This window comes from Rhinopithecus roxellana, chromosome 20 (genome assembly GCF_007565055.1).
Source record: "Rhinopithecus roxellana isolate Shanxi Qingling chromosome 20, ASM756505v1, whole genome shotgun sequence".
NCBI classification, from domain to species: domain Eukaryota; kingdom Metazoa; phylum Chordata; class Mammalia; order Primates; family Cercopithecidae; genus Rhinopithecus; species Rhinopithecus roxellana.
In genome coordinates, this window is record NC_044568.1 from 53845541 (window position 1) to 53862894 (window position 17354).

The 17354-nt window shown below is 45.6% G+C and overlaps 1 protein-coding gene across 1 annotated transcript in view; it reads right to left on the reverse strand.

The window, feature by feature from the left end:
* The window catches only part of DNAAF1 (dynein axonemal assembly factor 1), a 32911-nt gene extending 15589 nt beyond the window's left edge, over positions 1-17322 (reverse strand). The window contains 6 exon segments of the mRNA XM_030925567.1: positions 2276-2397; positions 6674-6840; positions 7303-7524; positions 12033-12124; positions 13236-13371; positions 17199-17322. Of these exon segments, the coding sequence (XP_030781427.1) occupies positions 2276-2397; positions 6674-6840; positions 7303-7524; positions 12033-12124; positions 13236-13371; positions 17199-17322 (863 nt within the window).
* Positions 17323-17354: the final 32 nt, after the last annotated feature.

A 17354-nucleotide genomic window follows, 5' to 3' on the forward strand; every position in this document is an offset into this window, starting at 1 on the left:
GTCTCCTGAACTCAAGTGATCCACCCACCTCAGCCTCCCAAAGTGCTGGGATTACAGCCGTGAGCAACTGCGTCCAGCCACACTGTACACTTTAAATACATAAACTGTATGGGATGTGAATAATACCCCAACAAAGTTGTTATTTGAAAAATAAAGTCTGGTGGTTTAAAAACAGGAGGCTTACCTTCAGAGAGAAGCAGCAGATCCCTGCTGTAAAATCAAAGGTACAGGGGTTTGGAAATAGTCGGACAGGCTGTTGCACAGTATACTATAGCAGAGAAAGACCACAAGTCACTGAGACAGAAAATGCTAAGGAGAATAAGCCAGGTTCCAGTCCATTTACCACACAGTGAGAAAACCTCAGACCCTTTGATCTCAGAGCAGACAGCCAGCAGAGGCCTATCTGTTGCCTGCTACGTGCCAGGCACCGTTCTAGAGGCTGGGGACCCAGCAGTGAGTGTACGAGCTCATCTCTGTTAGAGGAGCCCTTTTAATCGGGGAAGACAGATCCTAAACAAAGAAATGTCAGAGGCTGATGTGTCCTAAGAGGAAATTAAATCAGGCCGAAGAGACATCAAGTGGAGAAGGCACTATTTACATAGGTCATGGAGAGTGCATTAATGACAGGTGAGACATGCCTGCTGCATCCTAGATGACAGCAAGTACCCAGTGTCAAACAATTAGTCAGTGGTTGGATTAAGATTCAACACCAGGGGTGTGGTGGCTCATGCCTGTGAGGCTTTGGGAGCCTCAGAGTTTTGGGAGGCCAAGGCAGGAGGATCACCTGAGGCCAGAAATTTGAGACCGGCCTTGGCAACATAGTGAGACCCCCATCTCTACAAAAAACTTAAAAATTAACTGGGTTTGGTGATGCACACTTGTAATCTCAGTTACTTAGGAGGCTTGTGTGAACCCAGGAGTTTGAGGCTGCAGTGATGGCGCCACTGCGCTCCTGCCCAGGTGACAGAGTACAACCCTGTCTCTAAAAAAAGATTCAAGCCAGGTTAATCTGACTCCTGAGCTGAAGTCTTGGGCTATGCTGTAAAGGACGGTGGCTCCTATTGCTCACATCCACGTTACTTTCCTCAGCATGGCCCCCGGGGCAGGGGCAGCCTCTTCAGTGGCAGCTGCTCCCACTGGTTCACTCCTAGGAGCCCAGCACCTGCTCAGAGTCCTGCATGTTGCTCACAGGCACTCACAAGGACCCTGTGGCAACAATATTCTCATCCCCACTCTGCAGATGAGGAACGTGCGCCCAGGGAGGTTAGGGAGCTCCCCCAAGGTCGTAATGTAGCTCGTGGCTGCAGAGCTGGCTTGGGCGTCAGGCCCCTGCACACTGGCTGCTCTCCCCGTCCTCACCACCCCCAGACCTGGGGCCCAGGGAGCTGGGTCAATTTCTGTTGAACCTCTCAGAAGCAGGTCTTGTTTTCTTACCTGGCTAAAGTGGAAGCTCTATTGGAAATATTTGTTAGTTTGATTTAAATTTGTGAGTTTAAAAACATATTACAAGCTACATTGATCTTAAATGTCGTATAATGCAAAATTCAGATTGTACTTCTCATCAAGTAGCCTATATGACTGATATTTTATTCTAATTAGAATTACTAAATTGATCTAAATTTAAAAGTAAGTTAAAAACACAGATAAAAGCAGTGACGATAAACATGGCAGTCCAGGGTACAATGTTCCTAATATTAAAGAAGCTCTTACAAGTCGGTAAGAAAATCACTTCAGAAAGAAACTCGGAAAAAGTCACGGACAGAATATTCACAAAGGAGGAAATATAAGTGTCCAGTAACAGTGAAAAAAATGCCCAACTTCATCAATTATCCAAAAATGGCAATTTAAAACAACGGGGTACTGTCTTCACCCATTAACTAACTTGGCAAAGATTTCTTCTCATGGTTATGTCTTGTGAGGTTGTACATTGGTACACACTCTCTAGAAAACAACTAGAAAATATGTGTAAGAGTTTTTACAAAGTCTGAAACCGCATTTTTCAATGCAGTGATGCTACTCCCAAAATTCCATTCCAAGGAACTCATCAGCAAAGAGGTAAACCACCAATACAAAGATACTTATCAAAGGAATATAAAAATCTATGAATAAGTGCTTAAATTTCCATTATAGTCAATTATGTAGCCATCAAGCCTATTTCCAAAGAACGTTTTCGATATGTGAAATTGCTCAAGAATCAGAAATTTAAAAAGTTTAATATTAAGCATGGTCAACTATTAAACATTAAAATGTGATCAGAAGGCTTTTCTCTTCTTACCTGTCCTTTGGAAACACTGGTCTATCATCCAGGTATGTTAAGTGCTTTAGTCGTACAGTGACTGTCCTTCTATAATTAGGAATGTGTCTGATAACCGGGTTTCCCATCAAATTCAGTACACGCTGCAAGAAGACAAGCAGAACCAAAATGATTACTGAAAGATGCGACTGAATTATTTGATATGTGCTGTGCACTAAGAACAAATGAACAAAATCTAGAGAAGTGCCAATATCACGTCCTGGTGACTTGATGGGAGAAATCGGAAGGTTTCCATTGCTCTCATGCTATCAGAGCTGTCTAGATCATTCAGCAGCCCTTTCCTCCACTTGAACTTCAGATCTTAGATCTCATTGTCCCTCCGGAACAATACTGGAAAACATTTTCTGAGGCTTTTTCTGAGAGCAGTTGATAGTTTTGCTACCCAACCTCTTTTACTGAAATGAATCTCTGCCTAATTGATTGTTTTCTTTTCTTCCCAGCCAGGATCCATTTTAAGAAAATGCACATAGCTGCTAGCCAGAGAAGCAGCAGTGACTAAGGGAAAGGATGGAGAGTGCCCGCTTACTTCTGCTGAGTGCCGCAGGATGGAGGGCCCTTCTCCCTCAGCTTACAGTGCTCCCTGCTGTCAGTTAGGACCAGGGAGGAGGAAGGGGTTCAGCAATCCCACTTGCCATCCTCCCCCATCTTTAAATACTGTCACCTCCTCTATTGCCTTAAGAAACTAAAAGAAGTTGGCCGGGCATGGTGGCTCACGCCCGTAATCCCAGCACTTTGGGAGGCCGAGGCGGGTGGATCACGAGGTTGGGAGATTGAGACCATCCTGGCTAACACGGTGAAACCCCGTCTCTACTAAAAATATAAAAAATTAGCCAGGCGTAGTGGCGGGCGCCTGTAGTCCCAGCTACTCGGGAGGCTGAGGCAGGAGAATGGTGTGAACCCGGGAGATGGAACTTGCAGTGAGCCGAGATCGCACCACTGCACTCCAGCCTGGGAGACATAGCGAGACTCCGTCTCAAAAAAAAAGAAACTCAAAGAAGTTGAATGCTTAGAGGGGCTGGGCTTGGTGGCTCATTCCTGTAATCCCAGCACTTTGGGAGGCTAAGGTGGGTGAATCACCTGAGGTCAGGGGTTCGAGACCAGCCTAGCCAACATGGTTAAACCCCATCTCTACTAAAAATACAAAAATTAGAGGGGCGTGGTGGCGAGCACCTGTAATCCCAGCTACTCAGGGGCCTGAGGTAGAAGAATCACTTGAACCCAGGAGGCGGAGGCTGTAGTGAGCCGAGATTATGCCATTGCACTCCTGCCTGGGTGACAAAGCAAAACTCCATCTCAAAAAAAAAAAAAAAAAAGAAGTTGAATGCTTAAGGCAACATGAGGGTGAACCATTTCAAAATCTGTCTGCCTAAACTGATGGAATATTTTTCATATCTAAACTGTTTCTTTGTTGAAGATATCGTAAATGAGTTAGTTTAGCATTTCCCAAACTTCATTCTCATGCTGTCTTTACCATTCTTGCTCTATTTTCAAGTGACTTACCCTGCACAGGGTGGGGCAGTGGGAGCAATACACCCAGGCAGCAATAAAGGGGTACACAGTGTGGGGAGGATTTAAATGCAGTCACAAAACAACTATTAATATAAAGCAACCTGCTTTCCTTCTGGGCTGAATTGTGTCCTAATCAAAATTCACATGTTAAAGTCCTTCAGCACCTCAGAATGTGACCGTATTTGGAGATAAGACTTTTAAAGCCGTGATGAAGTTGAAATGAGCCCATTAGGGTAGGCCCTAATCCAATCTGACTGGTGTCTTTAGAAGAAGAGAGTAGGACACAGCACATAGGGAGGGACCATGTGAGGACCCAGGGAGAAGACGGCCCTCTACCAGCCAAGGAGAGGACTCAGGAGAACCCAGCCCTGCCCACACCTTGCTCATGACGTTCAGTCTCTAGAATTATGAGAAAATAAATTTCTTTTCTTTTTTTTTTTTGAGACGGAGTCTAGCTCTGTTGCCCAGGCTGGAGTGCAGTGGCGCGATCTCGACTCACTGCAAGCTCCACCTCCCAGGTTCACGCCATTCTCCTGCCTCAGCCTCCCAAGTAGCTGGGACTACAGGCGCCCATCACAATGCCTGGCTAATTTTTTGTATTTTTAGTAGAGACAGGGTTTCATCATGTTAGCCAGGATGGTCTCGATCTCCTGACCTTGTGATCCGCCTGCCTCAGCCTCCCAAAGTGCTGGGATTACAGGCGTGAGCCACCACACCCAGCCACGAAAAAATATATTTCTATTGGTTAAGCCACACAGTACTTATGGCAACCCCAGCCAAAACAAAAACGAACAAATGGGAGGATTATAATATAATAGAGCTTTCTATTCTCACCATGCCCTGCAGTTCTAAACTAGTCTTTTGATATTACATGCTACAGATTGTTCCTGAACTGTGATTTGCTTTCAGTTGACTCGCTTTCTCCTTGTTTATCAATGCACTAAGCGGTATACAATAAACTCAAGGGTTTTGTGTACTAGTTTTAGTATTTTGTTCCTAGTACACATGACAACACATAGACACTAAGCAGCAAGGAAGCTGTCAAAGGTACTAGAGAGGACTTCAAAGGACATGGGAAGCAAGCCAAAGGATGAGAATTTTTTTTTTCTAGACAGTGTCTCTTTCTGTCTGGAGTGCAGTGGTGAGATCTCAGCTCACTGCAACGCCTCCTGGGTTCAAGCAATTCTTATGCCTCAGCTTCCCAAGTAGCTGAGATCACAGACGTGCACCAACATACCCAGCTAATTTTTGTATTGTTATTAGGGATAGGGTTTCACCATGTTGACCAGGCTGGTCTCAAACTCCTGGCCTCGAGTGATCTGCCCACCTTGGCCTCCCAAAGTGCTGGGATTATAGGTATGAGCCACCATACCTCACCTGGATGGGAAAATTTGAACATGAAAAGTTAAAGTGACTGCAAGAGTTAAATCTTGTCAAATACTGTATATATAAATGCATGCATTCATAATGATACTAAAAAAAGAAAGACTTCATTGTCACCATGAGAGGTTGCTAGGGTCTCAATTCATTTTACTGAAAATTGATAAATAACCAACCTGAGCAATATGGCAAAACCCCATCTCTACAAAAAATATAAAAATTAGCCGGACGTGGTGGTGTGCACCTGTGCTCCCAGCTACTTGGAGGCAAAAGTGGGAGAACTGCTTGAGCCCGGGAGGTCGAGGCTGCAGTGAGCCACGATTATATCACTGCACTCCAGCCTGGGTGACAGAGCAAGACCCTGTCAAAAAAAGAAAAAAAGAAAAGAAAGGAAAGAAAAAGAAAATGAATAAATAAAAGGGCCAAACATTGATTCTGGCCTTTTCTGCATGAACTGCATGAACCACTAGTTGGTGAGTGAAAGCTCTTTGTAGAAGCATTCTAGCTGACGCATTCTAGCTAACAAATGATGAGACAGTGAGAGAACTGGAAAGTTGTCATTGTGTGACTTCTCATTAAATAATTCATCTAGGCAACTTTCATCAGTGACTGCTGAAATAACTGGGAGAAGGACTGATGGGAAACTTGATAATGGCTGGACAAAGCTGACAACATCTGAACCCACTAGTGAATCTTAAAATGACAAAAGGAAAAGCAAGCAGGCATCACATGCTCCCTGATGTGAGGAACCGGCAGTGGAAGGGCCTGGCACACCTCAAGGTGAAATATTGAGCCCGAATACCATCCAGTCTCTGACTCCGATATCATTTTACAGGAAATACCAGGCCCAGCAGAACATGTTAAGTGGCACCACAAGGATGCAGTCAGCTAAATCCAGAATGTGGATAACACCAGACAGAGGACCTGGTTTCCTTGAAAAATCAATTGAGTGGTAGCTGAGCGTGATGACTCATGCTTGTAATCCTAATACTTTGGGAGGTTGAGGCGGGTGGATCACTTAGGGTCAGGAGTTCAAGACCAGCCTGGACAACATGATGAAACCCTGAATCTACTAAGGATACAAAAATTAGCTGGGTGTGGTGGCGTGCACCCGAAATCCCAGCCACTTGGGAGGCTGAGGCAGGAGATTTGCTTGAACCCGTAGGCAGAGGTTGCAGTAGGCCGAGTTCGTGCCATGGCACTCCAGCCTGAGTGACAACAGTGAGACTCCGTCTCAAAAAAAAAAAAAAAAAGGCCTTATCTGTCAGAGGGACACACTGAACTGTTTGAGGGTAAAATAATGTGACATCTGGCATTTCAGATATTCCAGCTAAAAACACAAAGAGGAAAAAGTGTGAAAAAGGGAAGGAAGGAAGGCAGGAAGGAGAAAAAAGACAAAAGGACTTGATAGTTGATGAAAATAATAGAAATGGTTTCCTGTGGTGCTTTTTCGTGCTTTCTTGCTTTTACCAAATCGGGCATGCTTTCCAGAATGCCCAGGATCTCAGGGCCACTCAGCTTGTTGTGCGAAAGATCAAGGACACAAAGCCTCAAGCACTCCTGTAGATGCTGAATGTCCTCCACCGTCTCCAGGTGATTGTGGGCCATCTGCAGTGTGTTCAGGACTGGGAGGCAGGCTGGAAGGTAAGGTCAGCAGAAGTCAAAAACAAAGGCATAAAAATGCTTCTTGGGCCAGGTGCAGGGGTTTATACCTGTAATCCCAGCACTTTGGGAGGCTAAGGCAGGAGAAACTTTTGAGCCCCGGAGGTCTGAGATTAGCCTGGGCAACATAGTGAGACCCCATATCTATAAAAAGTAGAAAAACTTGCCAGGTCTGGTGGCACGTGCCTGTGGTCTCAGCTACCTGGGAGGCTGACGTGGGAGGATTGCTTGAGACCAGGAGGTCAAGGCTGCAGTGAGCTGTAACTGCACCACCGCATTTCAGTCTGGGTGACAGAGCAAGACCCTGTCTCAAAAAGAAGCAAAGCAAAACAAAACCAAAAACACTTCTTGCCCATAATATAAAATCTTAGAAGCGCCCTCAGGGGAAAGTGATGGACACATGGCAAATAGGCACACTGCTTCCTGGGTACTCTTACAGAGGTTTTCAATGGTCTTGATGTAATTGTTGCTGAGGTTAAGAATATCCAGTTTCTGCAGAGCTTCCAGGTTCTCGATCTTATGGAGCAAGTTCACTTGCAAGAAGAGGCAACGCAACTCGGTTTGCGCCTCCAGGTTTTCGATTTTCTGTATTCCATTGCTCTGCAGCCAGAGACAGCGCAGCCCTGTGTACTCTTCCAGGTTCTCAATGCGATCAAAACCTAACAAGAAGGAAGCACATGGGAATTCAGCTCCTACTCACGGGGCAGAGGGGTCATGGTCACCCTTGTTTTTGCCTGCTATTAGGGACTGAATGTCTGTGTCCCTTCAAAATTCATACATTGAAATCCTAACCCCTAATGTGATGGTATTAGGAGGTGGGACTTTAGGGAGGTGATAAGGTCACGAGAGAAGAACCCTCAGGAATGGGATTAGTGGCCTCATAAACGAGGCCCCAGAGAGCTCCTTTGCCATCTTCACTCCATGAGGATACAGCAAGAAAGTGCTATCTGAGAATAAAAAAGCAGGCTCTCACCAGCCACCATATCTGCCAGTCCTTTGACCTTGGACTTTCCAGCCTCCAGAACTGTGAGAAATACATTTTTGTTGTTTACAAGCCACCCAGGCTATGGTATCTTAGTCTGCTCAAAACAGCCATCCACACCTCCTTCCTCCAGTAACAACTTTTCTTGGAGGAACCATCCTTCTCCTAATATCACCTGACGGCTCTCTGGGCAGCCTATCAGAGTCATGGGGACTCATTCGGGGGTGGCCACACTTAGCCAAGCAAGACCAACTTTGATGCATCCCAGGGGGTCTTGCTGAAAAGAACAATAGTGTTTCTGCTGGAATCACCCACCTGAAAGGGTGGAGCCTACTGCTGCCTTCATGGTAGGGAGTGGGTGGAGGTGGGGGTGCAGTGGGGGTAAACCTGCCCTGAAAATGCCCCCACCAGGCCTAACCCTGGTGCAAACTATAGGCCTTGTTTTGTTCTCTTTTTCAGTTTTATGAGCCAAATTTAGGGTTAGGAAAACAAACGTTTCAGTTTCCTTTAGTAACTCATCATCAATGTGTAATTCATGCTTTACCTACTATTACCAACACTTTTTAAAGTTCTTTATTTCGTTGCCTGAAAAAGTTTTTATTACAAATTTTTCATATCAGTGGTGAGCAAAAATGCACCCATGTTCCTGCCAACAGATAATCGTTTTCATTTTTCTCTCTCGCCTTCCAAGCTTGCTATGAGCATACATAATATTTAAAATAGTTATAGAATACACTTAAACATAGGTATTGTATAGATAGACTTTTTTAAATCCTATCTTTTTTCCACAAAAATTTTGATTATTTTATTTCTTCAAGTTTTATTTTAAGTTCCTGGGTTCCTGTGCCAGATGTGCTGGTTTGTGACATAGGTAAGTGTGTGCCATGGTAGTCTGCTGCACAGGTCATCCCGTTACCTACGTACTAAGCCCAGCGTCAATTAGCTAGTCTTCCTGATGCTCTCCCTCCTTGCAAACCCTCTCCACAAAAATTTTTATAGCGGAAGTATTTGTCATGTTACTCCAAGGTCTTCGTGCTGAAGTCAGTATCTATGAAAGATAGGAACTTTTTTTTTTGTCTTTACGTCTTTAAGATAGGCACAACACCATTGTGACGTCTCAACAACAGTTCCTCAATGTCATCAATAGCCAGTAACTGGTCACACTTCTTTGTTGTCTTTTTTTCCAAACTGTTTACTGCCTGAATCAACACACAAATAAGGTCCGAACCTTGTCATTAGTGGATGTCTCTTAAGTCACTTTTTTTTTTTTGAGATGGAGTCTGGCTCTTGTCGCCCAGGCTGGAGTGCAATTGCACAATTTCGGCTCACTATACCCTACACCTACACCTCCCAGATTCAAGTGATTCTCCTGCCTTAGCCTCCTGAGTAGCTGGGATTACAGGCACCCGCCATCACACCTGGCTAATTTTTGTATTTTTAGTAGAGATGGGGTTTCACCATGTTGGCCAGGTTGGTCTCGAACTCCTTACCTCAGGTGATCTGCCTGCCTTGGCCTCCCAAAGTGCTAGGATTACAGGTGTGAGCCACTGCGCCCAGCCAACCTTTGTTTTTTTGGACAGAATCTTGCTCTGTCGCCTAGGCTGGAGCGCAGTGGCACAATCTTAGCTCACTGCAGCCCACCTCCTGCCTCAGCCTCCCAAGTAACTAGGATTACAGTCATGCACCACCACATCTGGCTTTTTTTTTTTTTTTTTTTTTTTTTTTTTTTTTTTGCGTTTTTAGTAGAGACAGGGTTTCACCATGTTGGCCAGACTGGTCTCAAACTCCTGATCTGCCTGCCTCGGCCTCCCACATTGCTGGAATCACAGGCAACAGACACACGCCCGGCCTTACGTCACTTTTAACCTAGAGTGTGTATGTGTGTGTCTCTCTCTTTCTTCCATTGCAGTTTTTTGTTGAAGAAACTGGATTATTTGTCCCCTTGGTTTCTGACATTCTGGTTTTTCTCCCCGGTCTTTGCTCTAGCTCTCACCCCATCTCCTCCCCCTTTGCTGTTCAAGCCATCTCCAACTTGCTGCTACCACTGGATCCCCCCATCACTGCAACCACCTGGCTAAAGTCTCCCTAAGATCCTAATTGCTACACGCTATTGGCAGTCCTCTTAGCCCTTGACTATTCCAAGGCATCTGACCCATGGGCCCTGCACCCCTTTCCAAGCTTCCTCCTCAGGCTGTCTGGATCACCCTCCTAGTATCGATGCCTTCATGTTAGCAATGCAGTAAGACAGGAGTGGATCCTGACACCAACAGCATACAATGGAGTGATGAAGTGTCACCTCCACTTTTGTCTTGGCCTTGCTTCCTTTCTTGGGTAACTTGCTCTAAGGGAAGCCAGCTCCCATGGAGAGGCTCTTGTGGTGAGAAATTAAGGCCTGTGGCTAACAGCTATGAGGGTGAGGCCTAGAGCCTGGAAGTGGATTCTCCAGCCCCACTCAAGCCATCAAATGAGTGAGGCTGCGCTGACAGTCTGACTACAGCCTCATGAGAGACCCTGAGCCAGAACCACCCAGCTAATGACTCCCGAGTTCCCAGCCCTCAGAAACTGGGTGAGATCATGAGTTGAAGTTGCTATGTTTCAGGGTAGTTAATTATGTAGCAATAGATAACTAATATGGGCACCTCTCTCTCCTAGCTCTTCTACCTCTCTGACTGTCTCTACTTAGTCAAACTTACTGGTTCCTTTTTTCTTTCCGCCGCCTAAGTATCAGTCCCCCGGGGGTCTGTCCTCCTACATCATCTTACTCACTGCTACACTTGGATGCTGGGTGGGGAATTTTCGAGTGAGGAGACCCATAGGAGTTGTTCTGACCCCTTGAGTCATTTGTGCTCCTGGATCCCTTTGGGCATCTCCCTGCCAGGGCACCATCCTCATAACAGCTGCTCCCATCCCCCAGGACACCAAAGACACATTTGCCGGTTCCCTCTGTGCATTTTCAGCACTGAGCAGTGCTGGGCACACGGTAGACTCTCAGCAAACAGCTACTGAAGAAACAAAAGAACAATGAGAGGACTGATGAGCAAGTTGGTCACCCCATCAGCACAGGCTGGGAGCCCTCAGGCTGGGAAAAGCCCTGTCTGTGACCCTGAGCTTCCATTTATATGTGATACTGGACTCCAACCCTGGCTCCTGCTCATGACTCTCCATTCTAAGGGGCACCCAAAGATCTTCATTATTTGTTTCCAACATCAAGCTGCAATCCTTCCCAACATATACCTCCCAAGCCCAAAGTACTTATAAACTAACTTTCTGGTATGAAAAATTAAAGTCCTGGCTGGGTATAGTGGCTCATACTTGTAATCCCAGCACTTTGGGAGGCTGAGGCAGGTGGATTGCCTGAGCTCAGGAGTTTGAGACCAGAATGGGCAACATGGTGAAACCCCGCCTCTACTAAAAATACAAAAATTAGCAAGGTGTGGTGGCGGGTACCTGTAACCCAGCTACTCAGGAGGCTGAGGTAGGAGAATAGCTTGAACCTGGAGGCAGAGGCTGCAATGAGCAGAAATTGTGCCACTGCACTTTAGCTTGGGCAACAGAGTAAGACACCATCTGGAAAAAAAAAAGAAAAGAAAAAAGAAAAAAATTCCTTAGGAAACAACAATAAAAGATAATGTGTTTCCTTGGTATTCCTATAGCCAGTGGCTCCTTTGTAAACTCTGGTCAGGCAAGACTTTTTCTTTTTTTTTTTTTTTTTTTTTTTTTTTTTTTTTTTTTTGAGACGGAGTCTCGCTCTGTCGCCCGGGCTGGAGTGCAGTGGCCAGATCTCAGCTCACTGCAAGCTCCGCCTCCCGGGTTTACGCCATTCTCCTGCCCCAGCCTCCCGAGTAGCTGGGACTACAGGCGCCCACCACCTCGCCCGGCTAGTTTTTGTATTTTTAGTAGAGACGGGGTTTCACCGTGTTAGCCAGGAAGGTCTCGATCTCCTGACCTCGTGATCCGCCCGTCTCGGCCTCCCAAAGTGCTGGGATTACAGGCTTGAGCCACCGCGCCCGGCCGACTTTTTCTTGAAATATAAGTTATTCCTTTTCCATAAATCTCCACTAAACTCTGAAATGTCCTGCTTAGATACATTCTGAGAACTAAAGATGATCCCTGCAAGTAATTTTTTATACCACTAGACAGAATCCTTCCACCTGACGTGAACCACTTCCTCTCTTAGGGCCTTACCTTTAAAGTGTAAATACAGCGTATCATTCAATGCTGGGGTAGTATAAAGCTTGTGCTGCTTGCAGAGTTTTTGCAGGGAACTTTTAGTCATTCTGTTAAAATGTAAAATATGAATAAGCTTATTGCAAATTGTCAGCTGTAAAATATATTCTCACAGTTCTTTACCACATCCATTCCTGCCCAAAATTCTATAACATCCTATATGCCTGATACCTATTTTAAGTTCTTCTTTTTCTCTTTCTCCTTTTCTTTTTCTTCTTCTTTTTTATATAGATTTTAGGGCCTCATCCAGTATTATTCTCAGCATTTTTTTTTTTTTTTTTGAGACGAGTCTCACTTTATTGCCCAGGCCGGAGTGCAATGGCACAATCTCAGTTCACTGCAACCTCTGCTGCCTGGGTTCAAGTGATTCTCCTGCCTCAGCCTCCCAAGTAGCTGGGATTACAGGCATGCACCACCATGCCCGGCTAATTTTTGTATTTTTAGTAGAGACGGGGTTTCACCATGTTGGTCAGGCTGGTCTTGAACTCCAGACCTCAGGTGATCCACCCACCTCGGCCACTCAAAGTACTGGGATTACAGGCATGAGCCACTGTGCTTGGCCTATTTTCAGCATTCTTAAAAATTGCAATGTATGTTCTTTTTTTAAATTTGAGACAGAGTCTTACTCTGTCACCCGGGCTGGAGTACAGTGGTACGATCTTGGCTCACTACAACCTTCACCTCGTAGGTTCAAGCGATCCTCCTGCCTCAGCCTCCTGAGTAGCTGGGATTACAGGCACCCGCCACTATGCCCAGCTAATTTTTTGTATTTTTAGTAGAGACGGGGTGTCACCATATTGTCCAGGCCAGTCTCAAACTCCCGACCTCGTGATTCGCCCGCCTCAGCCTCCCAAAGTGCTGGTATTACAGGCATAAGCCACTGTGCCCAGCCTAAAAATTGCAATGTATGTTCTAATAAAAAATACTTTAAATGGTGTCATCAGGAACTACTGCTGTTCCTCTCTGCAGGTCTGGCATTAAAGTTGAATAGAATGTGCGCTCAGTTGTGCAGCAAAGGCAGTGCCATCCTCACTCCATTCTCAGACACCAGGCAGGCAATTCATTCTCTACCAGTCTCTATTTCCTTATCTGTACAAGGGAGTGATTACGTCATCCACCTTACTCCGTAAATGTGCACTACTTGGCAGCACGCCCACATACCTGGGGCCCCGATCTTCTCTGTCTTCTCTTGGGTGTGCGAAGTGACCCCCTGACCCATTATCACCACTCTGTTTCTGCTGGCTTTGGTAGGATGTGGCAGGAGAACCCACACATATTTCCTTAGGATCATTAATTTCTGTAAAATAAAAGAGATCATGTCTGTAGAGACCAAGATATATACCAAAAAATATCCCCCAACTTCAGCTTGGTTAATGACCATCCACTTTTACTATAGAACACCAGTATTCTTTAGCGGCCGGGTATGGTGGCTCATGCCTGTAATCCCACTGTTTGGGAGGTTGAGGCAGGTGGATTGTTTGAGCCCAGGTATTTGAGACCAGCCTGAGCAACACGGCAAACTCCATCTCTACAAAAAATACAAAAATTAGCCAGATGTAGTGGTGCGTGCCTGTAGTCCCAGCCACTTGTGGGGCTGAAGCAGGTTGATCACTCAAGCTTGGGAAGTTGAGGCTACAGTGAGCTGTGTTCACAGCACTGCACTCCAGCCTGGGCAATAAAATGAGACCCTGTCTCTCAAAAAAAAAAAAAAAAAAAAAAAAGAACACTAGTAATCTTTAAATGCAAACAACTTTTTTTTTTTTTTTTTTTTTTTTGAGACCGAGTCTCGCTCTGTCGCCCAGGCTGGAGTGCAGTGGCGCGATCTCAGCTCACTGCAAGCTCCACCTCCCAGGTTCACACAATTCTCCTGCCTCAGCCTCCTGAATAGCTGGGACTACAGGTGCTCACCACCATGCCCGGCTAATTTTTTTTTTTTTTTTTTTTTTTGTATTTTTAGTAGAGATGGGGTTTCACTGTGTTAGCCGGAATGGTCTCAATCTCCTGACTTCATGTTCTGCCCACCTCGGCCTCCCAAAGTGCTGGGATTACGAGCATGAGCCACCATGCCCGGCCTAAAGGTATAACAATTTTTAAAGCACTGGCAAAGACTGTGTAAATTTCACTTCTAGATAGTCCTCTATAAAAACTTTTGTATAGGTGCACAAGAAAACATGGACAAAGAGATTTGTTTCTGCATTTTTTTATAAAAGCCAAAAACTGTTAACAATGTAAATGTCCATCCATAGGGACTGGTTACATAAAACAATGACTTGCTTTTCTGCCTTTGAGAATAATGCACTAGAAGTACATCTATCCATAGGGATAGTTCTCAGAAACATATATGGAGTGAAAAAAGCAAGTTTCACAATAAGCACAGGATACCGTACATAAATTAAAAATATGCAAACCAATGCTATGCATTGTTTCAGGGCATGTATGTATAGAGAAGTGCTTGCAAGAATGCATATAAAATTCTGGACAAGGGAGGAAAGGAATGGGATTAGAAATCAGGTGGGGGATAGGAGACAAAAGGAACACCAACTTTATGTAAAATGTTTTCTTTCTTTTTTTGGGGGGTGGGGAGACAGTCTTGGTCTATCCCCCAGGTTGGAGTACAGTGCTGGGATCTCAGCTCACTGCAGCCTCTGCCTGCCAGGTTCAAGCAATTCTCATGCCTCAGCCTCCCAAGTAGCTGGGATTACAGACGCCTACCACCACGCCCAGCTAATTATTTTGTATTTTTAGTAGAGACAGGGTTTCACCATGTTGGCCAGGCTGCTCTCAAACTCCTGACCTCAGGTGATCCGCCTGCCTTGGCCTTCCAAAGTGCTGGGATTACAGGCGTGAGCCACCGTGCCCGACCTTATTTATTTTTATTTATTTTTTGTTTGGGGGGAACTTATTTAATTAAAAAAGACTTCAAGTAAATATGATAAAATGTTAATCATTTTCAGTTCTTGCTGGCAAAACATGGGTATTCGTTTCAATGTTCTTTGTTCTTTTGCCTTTTAAAAAATTTCTCAAGCCAGGTGTAGTGGAGCACGCCTGTAGTCCCAGCTACTCAGGAGGCTGAGGCAGGAAGATCTAGCCTGGGTAACACAGTGAGATTCTATCTCTTAAAAAAAATCTTCGAAAGGAAAATCACATGAAAAGAAACAAAAATAGTGAGAATATCTTTGATAAAAATAACATGAGCACATTCAAATGAATACTTTTTTTTAAAGGTCATTCAAAATTGGCCAATTCAACTGCACTTAACTAAGAGCGGTTGTCTGCTGCTTTCTGTGTTTGTGTGGTCTAGTGAACAAGACTAAAGGCTGTGCGTGGGGGGACTGATTCTTAAACTCATCAATTTTGCATAGAATGCCCAGCCACAGGAAGCAACAGATAAATGTTTGTGGAAAAAATAAAGAATAAGCGCTCGATATATAAATATTAATATGTAATTAATAAGAGCTACCATTTAATAATGGCCCACTATATGCTGGAGCATTTAATTGTAATTCTCTCCATATACTCCTGTATAATTATCCCAGCTTACAGATGAGGAGACTAAGGCTCCGAGAGGTTAAGCTCTGGGCCAATGGCCATAAAGCTGGCCAGCTGCTAAGCCTCAACCTGAACCCAGTGTCAATGGCTCCAAGGTCAGTGTCTTTCCACTGAGCAATGCCAGTTCCCTATGGCTCCTCATACAAGGTTCATCTGGACAGTTGATGCTTAAGATATATTTGTTGCCTGGAACACAAATCAGCTGGTTTATTTGTTGCCTGGGTTCAGAAACTGGAACACAAATCAAGTGGCTTTTTAATCTAATCACTAAAAGGTTTCCCTTAGGGCACCAAGTCTAGTCTACTGGGAGCAGAAGCTGAAGCCGGCCTTCCTTCCTTCCTTTTTTTTCTTTTTCTTTCTTTTTTCTTTTTTTTTTTTTTTTTGAGACAGAGTCCTGCTCCGTTGCCCACAAACTGAAGTGCAGTGGTGTGATCTTGGCTCACTGCAACCTCAGCCTCCCACTTGGCTCACTGCAACCTCCGCCTCTCCGGTTCAGGGAATTCTCCTGCCTTAGCCTCCCAAGTAACTGGAATTACAGGCACACATCACCACGCCCTGCTAATTTTTGTGTTTTTAGCAAAGACAGGGTTTCGATAGGTTGGCTAGACTGGTCTCAAACTCCTGACCTCAGGTGACCACCTGCCTCTGCCTCCCAAAGTGCTGGGATTACAGGCATGAGCAACTGCGCCCAGCTATGAAAGTTATCTTTCAAGTCCATTCTGGCAAACTTTGGTGAGGGGGTCACACACTGACCCCAGAACCACCAACTCTTCATTTGGACTCTCTACCCTAGGTCAGGCACTGGACTAAACTCCAAATTCAATCAGGATGTCTTGCCCTGACACAACATGCAGTCTGGAGGGGGAGAAAGCCTTTGATCTTACATGCTGATAGCAATAAAGGGATATATTTAAAGCATCAAAGTTGGGAGCAGGGAGAATGGCGTGGTGGGTAAGGGCTGGGGCTCTGGAGACCCATACTGTCTGGGCCTGAGTCTGGTGGGTGTTTTTGTCTTGTTTTTGTTTTTGTTTTTGTTTGAGATGGAGTCTCCCACTGTCGCCCAGGTTGGAGTGCAATGGTGAGATCTCGGCTCACTGCAACCTCCGCCGCCCGGGTTCAAGCGATTCTCCTGCCTCAGCCTCCCAAGTAGCTGAGACTACAGGCGCCTGACACCACGCCCAGCTCATTTTTTGTATTTTTAGTAGAGACACGGTTCCACTATGTTGGCCAGGCTTGTCTCGAACTCCTGACTGACCTGATGATCTGCCAGCCTCCGCCTCCCAAAGTACTGGAATTACAGGCATGAGCCACCGCGCCCGGCCGAGTCTATTCTGTCACTGACTAGCCGAGGGTTATCTGTTTGGAGAAAGTTTTATAACCCCTTAAGTATCTTAAGTATTTCCTCCTCTGTAGGAAATGGGGAGAGAAGCCCCTACTGCAGAGCGTTGGCTGCTACCGTTACTATTATTGTTATTATTTGGCTGTGAAGATCGGGTATGTGGTGTGGGAAGGGGGCTGGAGCGCCCAGCCGTGTCGGCCCCTTGCCCACCACCCTCCGTGGGGGGCAATCGGCACCTTCCTTGCAGCCCCCTGGGCCTGCGCTCCCGTGGTCACCCGCAGACTCCTCCACGCCGGACTCTTGCGTGCAATCCAGCTCTGCTGCCCCACCTGCCGCAGGCTCCGAGGGTTTAGGATGCATGTTTACTTCGGCGACACCGAACGCCTCGCAGC